The following is a 6,705-nucleotide window of genomic DNA, read 5'->3' on the forward strand; positions in this document are numbered from 1 at the left end:
ATTTTCAGAACATTTGCATATTTTGCTAGTATTTGTTAATAGCCAAAGGGAAGAAATGTACAAATTTTTTGCAGTTCATTTGAATTTTTTTCTCTCTTTGTGAGTTAGGTATCGTTTTTAGCGCATTAAAAAAAAAAAGAAAATGTTCTTCAATAGTTCATTGAAGGTTCAGCAAAGAACTCTATTCATTCTAAATAATCGCATATCGGTATCGCCACACAAATTTTGTATCGGTGCATCCCCACTTCAGATCCGTGTATTTGTTTTTTAGGGATCTTTAAAGCACCAGTACATAGATGGTTATGTAAAAAAATAGCAAATAAAAAGTTTTTACATTTTTAAATGGAACTCAATATCGGCTGTGCTGATACAATCAGATATCGATATATTGCAATTCTTGTCCTCACAATATTGCATCGATAGTTCAGATCTTGGTATTGGTATTTTGTTTCTGCATTGATGTTTTCTAAAGTTTCAATCGCAATCCAACTGTGATATTGTAATGCATCGCAATGTATTGAGTCATTACACATTACAAACCTAGAACTTAAAAAGCCAGATATGGCATCACACTCTTTAACCCTTTTGGATTCTAATTCGAAGCATTAATAATTCAGTAAGCCAGCAGTAAAGACTTACTGGTCTTTTTACATTATTTAAAGAACCAAATATTATTTTTTGAATGTTTTAAGATGATTTTGAGCTTGCAGTGTAATTTGGTGTTTTAAGTAATTAGCAAGTGTGCTACAGGCTCCCATAGGTAGGTTGTATTTGGCAGATTATAGGTTTCACTGATATTTGAGCAAATAAAGGGAATTATGTTGCTTGAGAGGATATAATGAATCAAACTGTCTGAACACGTAGAAAAAGTGGAAGTTGGCATTTTACTCTCACCGCAGTATGCCAAAGATAAATCTCTTGCAGCGGAGCAGGCATTGGGGCCCAAACTCAATCCTCACGCCCACACTTCTGCTATAATTTACAGAGCATTGAATCTGCTAGAGTGTTGTTTTTTTAATGTTTAATTGGCTGCTCTTGTCCCTTCACTACTGATTGGCTGCTGGAGGGTTTGGCTCTGCAACCACAGTTTCCTATTTCAGAAATAGGGGGTATCTGGTGGTTTTCCTGCTGAGGAACTAAAGAAAAACCTCGGCCTCCGATGGAATTCTTCTAAGCCGCTGATAGTTCACTTTGTTTATTTGCCTCAGCAGTGCGATGATCAGCTACAGAGCGATGCTCGCACTGAGCCTTTTTTGGAAGGCCAGTGGATACTTTGCCGCAGGTCAAGGTGGAAATGTGTCAAGAAAGGGATCGTGGTTTTCTTCAAGAGCTTTGTAGAGAAGAGGCTTTCATGCGGGAGTAGGGTTGAGGTGTCTAAGGCCAGTCAGAGTGAGATGCTGTTATCACTCAATAAGCCCTTGCATGTTTAATAAGCTAGATGCAGTCAGACTGTTGCCGCTTGAAGAGTCGAGAATTTACCTGGAATGCCCCAATCCAGGGTTCAAAATGAGCTTTATACCACACCTGCAAGTGGGTACATGGGCAAATGGGAAAATTGTTCAGCCATGTAACAGTACTTTGCATATTTCATTTAAAATAACATACAGGGGTTTCTTCCACTTTGGGCACTGCAGATTTTTAGAAAGTAAAGTCTTGTTTGAAAATTCCCACCACAGTGTAATTGGGTGGAAATGACACTGATGGAAAATAAATGTAACATTACATTTTTTTTTATAGCTAACATTTTGTATCCTTAATACACACAATTAAATAATAATTTCAAACTATTATTTTGCATAATTTGGTATGAAATATTCTGCTCACAAGTTATATTTACCTTTTATTTATTTTTATTCATTCATTCAAATATCACTTGTCTCATATTTTACCTCAAGCCCTGGGTATACTTCCTTTTTAACGCAAACGCTCAGCGTCTGCGTACAGTCGAACACAAGCCTGTCAAAGTGAACTCCATATAACTGTGCGCGCATACACAGGCGGTTGGCGCATGCGGGCTACGACTGCAATGAGACACTGGAGTTTCTCTTCAGAGTTTAGACCCATAAAGATGTCTTTATATTCCTTCACACTTGAGTTCTACAAATTCAGGTATCTCCAGACCTCCTCACACATGCACTCTTGACTTGCACATCCACTGTTGTTGCAATTACATCTTCTTCTAGCACTTCTTTGTGACAGCAATGGCTCAAAATGTAAGTGTTGCTACCTTGTGGACCCACTAATTAGTGCAAATATCTCCAGGCGCATGCACTTTGAAAGACACGTGGTTAGAAAAATCGGGCTGCGTGTGTTCGGTGCTCACACACTGCTGATGACGAGATTTGCGTCACGTGTCCTGTCTGACCGAAGTATACTTTGGGCTTCAAGCATGCTCTTCTTTGACAATCTTATTGACTTGGTTAACAAGTACACTAATTATTTAAAAAAAAAAATTGTATGTACAAAATTATGTGGTGTGGCAAAAATTAGTCGTAATTTTTGAAGAATTGAAGGAAATCATTTTCACAATAAATATTGAAATGGTTTATTTCACTATTTGTTTATGTTATGAGAGTTTCAAACATGTAATCATTTTTGTTTTTGTTTGTAATGGATTTTTGTGGTTTAATATTAAAAGTCTGGGTCTGGGACAAGGCTAAAACAGTTTACGCTATACATAAACGCCATTTGAAAAGTTCCAAAAATAATCGATAAAGGTAAGTTAAAACGTTTCTGTTCAGTTTTAATGTGACATTCATATAACAAAAAGATGAAAGTTGAAATCTGTTTGTTTGAATAAAAATCAACCCAAGTTGAAAAAAACTATTTGTTTTTGCCAGTGACCTTACGTTGCGATGCACAAATGTAATGCAATGGTATAATAAGATTGAGATTGAAACGTTGCGAGACTGAATCCGCAGAGTCAATTTCAGTTTCTATTGCGTGGTTTGCATCACGATTGTCTAGTTTGTAGCCAAATAGATGCGGTGGCTCTGACTACACTGAGAAATACCCATTTGAGAATTTCTGTTTACTTAGACGACCTGCGTCTTTTTTTAACTGAACTGTAGAATGTTATTAATGCGTACATAAGGGGGCCTGGGTAGCTCAGCGAGTATTGACGCTGACTACCACCCCTGGAGTCGCGAGTTTGAATCCAGGGCGTGCTGAGTGACTCCAGCCAGGTCTCCTAAGCAACCAAATTGGCCGGTTGCTAGGGAGGGTAGAGTCACATGGGGTAACCTCCTCGTGATCACAATGAGTGGTTCTCGCTCTCAGTGGGGTGCGTGGTAAGTTGTGTGTGGATCGCAGAGAGTAGCATGAGCCTCCACATGCTGTGAGTCTCCGCGGTGTCATGCACAACGAGCCACGTGATAAGATGCGAGGATTGACTGTCTCAGAAGCGGAGGCAACTGAGACTTGTCCTCCGCCACCCGGATTGAGGTGAGTAACCACGCCACCATGAGGACCTACTAAGTAGTGGGAATTGGGCATTCCAAATTGGGGAGAAAAGGGGATACATTTTTTTGTATTTCTTTTTTTATTAATGCATACATAAAATATTGATATGTTGATCTGAAGTATTGATGCAATATTGTGATGAAAAAGAATCCATATATAATTGTAACAGCCCTAATACATTTGATGTTTTGCCAAAGGAACTACTTTTCCCAACACCAGGTTTTAATGCTTACCTAAAGTTTCATCTATTGTTGTTCTGTTGAAGGCATGCTACCCTATTGAACAGACTGTGTTATCTCTCATAGCATTGTTTTCATTCAAGTCAAATTAAATATGGTATCTAACCACTAAGGTATATGTATCCCTGTTCAAATCTGTGTGTGATGTAGTTTGGCTAATTATAGAAAAATGGGGCCAGATTATTGAGAGTGATCTGGTTTGATCCAGTTACACAGAAAACAGTAGGTACACACACAGACACTTACTCTCTCACCCCCCTCTCCCTTGGCATTGATACTCTTTCCTGTCTCTAAGTGACTGTGGAGTCGCCATGGAAACATTGTGCCGAGTACCTCCAGAGCATGTGGCTATGGCACGTCTGAAGTCACACAAAGATTGTCTCGCTCTCACTCACACTTCACACCATATGCTGAAATCATACCAGGAGAAAAGATATTGAACGCAATAATATCTTGAGCTGGCTTTGGATAATGCAAGTCGGATCAGTAACAAGTGAATTAAAAACCAGTTATAACCCCAGTGTCTGTTTTCTCTCGCCCCACAGTGACGCCTCTTACCCATATGATCCTGTCCCCTGGCAGCAAGGCCCCAATCAGCCTGCAGGCTCCCTCTCTGTGGTAACCACAGTGTGGGGGGTAACCAATCCTTCAGTCAGCCAGGTAATGAAATCACCAGTGTGCAAACCTCAAAGCAGAGAAGGCACTGTATGTTCCTGGGAACTAGTGATGTCCTATTTGTGAACCAATTGTTCTTTTAAGTCATAGTTGTCAATGAATCAGCAGATCTAGTTCACAAATCGTTCCGAATGGGTTAGGCAACTCTTTTGACTCACTGAATCGATTGGAGTGGTTTTTAAGTTAATGACTCATTCTCTTAAAGGGGTAGTTCACCCAAAAATAACAATTCTGTCATCAATTACTCACCCTCATGTGACTTTCTTTGTTCCATGGAACACAAAAGGAGATACAGAATATTAGCCTCAAGCGTAGTGTACACTACATGACTTAAGTTTGTCTCCTTTGATGTTTTGAGTCTGCAAATGGTCTGTGACGATAAGTCTCAGATATCACGACAAACGGTCTTGTTGTGAGCGCACTCCTGCAACATGCCGAGACGAGTACCAGATGCTGCGACAATTTTCCAAACAGCTTGTTATGTAGACGTCTTGTCATCAAGTGTGCGCACCGTCCTGAAGAGCGAGAGACCGACAATGAGCCACAGCCAATGAAATACAGAGATAGCGCAAGAAGAGGGCAATGTATTAAGAAGCATGTAAAAAAACATCATCCACATCTCCCTACCTGCTTTTTTTAAATTATTTTCAGCTGTTTTATATATTTTTTCCTTTGCAAATGATTCCAATAAGCGCAAAGACGTTCTTTCATGTTTATTTACATGTTATCAAGAATAAACTGCACAGGGGGCCTGGGTAGCTCAGTGGTAAAGACGCTGGCTATCACCCATGGAGTTCGCTAGTTCGAATCCCAGGGCATGCTGAGTGGCAACCAAATTGGCCCGGTTGCAAGGAAGGGTAGAGTCACATTGGGTAACCTCCTCGTGGTCACTATAATGTGGTTAGTTCTCATGGAGCGTGTGGTGAAGTTGAGCATGGTTGCCGCAGTGGGTGGCGTGAAGTCTCAACAAGCCACGTGATAAGATGCACGGGTTGACGGTCTCAGATGCAGAGGCAGCTGGGATTCGTCCTTCGCCACCCGGACTGAGGCGAATCACTACGCGACTACGAGGACTTAAAAGCACATTGGGAATTGGGCATTCCAAATTGGGAGAAAAAGGGGAAAAATAAAAAATAAATAAAAAATAAATAAACTGCATGAGTTTGTGAATGAATTTGGTTATCCTAATTTTAAGATGGGCAATCCGTTTGAAATGTGATGACACTAAAGGCAGCTGTTATGGCCGTTTTTTTGCTGATTACATGCAGATTTAAAGGGAAATAAGCATATGATCGGAAAATTTTAAAAAGCAAATACATGAACATGTACAATATGGACACAGAAATGAGCAGCACGCACATTTGAAGTTCAGTTACAGTTACTGCAATAAAATTACTCGCTCTAAACATCATTTTGCAAATAATTAAGAGAAACTGTGTGCTGGTTTTTAGTGCTTTTTTTCTCATCTTTTTCTTTTTTGCACTTTATTATCATTCAGTTAAACAGACTTAATGATTGATAGACTCTCTCCTCAAAATACGAACACAAGTGGTCAAAAGAGACGACCAGGTGTAACACTCTTATGCTGCTATCGGAATTATCATAAATACGAGTTTCCCACTCGGAAGTTGCACATGAACGACCCCTGAAGTCGTAATTACGATTGGGAAACTCTCAAGATAATTTTGATACCTGAGTTTCCGAGATGGGAGGGGTCCTAAACTTTTCAACATGGCAGAGGAGAGTACGGTTTCTGTAGTGAATTACAGATTTTATTCATTTTTCTAAATACAGCTAATTGTTAGCGTTTACCGTTTTGGTCATATTAATTTATGTATATAATGTCAGCAACCATTTCATGCATGTTGTACATTTTTACTCTGTAAAAATAGCTTGTATTTGACCAAAATTCCATTCTCGTCCACAAGCCGAGTAATAGATTTTATGGTGTCAAAATAAAAGTTCCTCAAGAAATATATATGAATGAACGTTTTTCGGTCTTTGTCCACATAAGTATTTTTCCTATGCATTTATTCCATAGGGATTTCATAAAATCCTTTATAAAATAATTTTAAGCCATAAACCAAACCAACCAGCTCCGAGGTGAATTGCAACATTAATAACTGTTATTTGAAGCCGAAAAAAAAAAGAAAAGTGAAAATAGAAGGACAAAGTTATAAAACTGTGTTTTATTAGAGAAAGAACTACAGTCCCACGAAGTGCTGAGAATGATGAAATCAAGTTAAAGACGATGGGAGAATATAAAACTATTGACTATTAGCATGTATTTGACTAATGATATGAAAAAAATATACTATAATAGCCAAAT

General features: G+C 39.0%; 1 protein-coding gene across 1 annotated transcript in view; it reads left to right on the top strand.

The window, feature by feature from the left end:
* Window positions 1–6,705, top strand: part of LOC127433897 (zinc finger MIZ domain-containing protein 2-like) — a 72,990-nt gene that overhangs the window by 39,176 nt on the left and 27,109 nt on the right. Inside the window, exon 3 of the mRNA XM_051686214.1 lies at window positions 4,247–4,361. Within this exon, the coding sequence (XP_051542174.1) occupies window positions 4,247–4,361 (115 nt within the window). The remainder of the gene's footprint in view (window positions 1–4,246; window positions 4,362–6,705) is intronic.

Source organism: Myxocyprinus asiaticus, chromosome 43 (assembly GCF_019703515.2).
Source record: "Myxocyprinus asiaticus isolate MX2 ecotype Aquarium Trade chromosome 43, UBuf_Myxa_2, whole genome shotgun sequence".
Lineage (NCBI taxonomy): Eukaryota > Metazoa > Chordata > Actinopteri > Cypriniformes > Catostomidae > Myxocyprinus > Myxocyprinus asiaticus.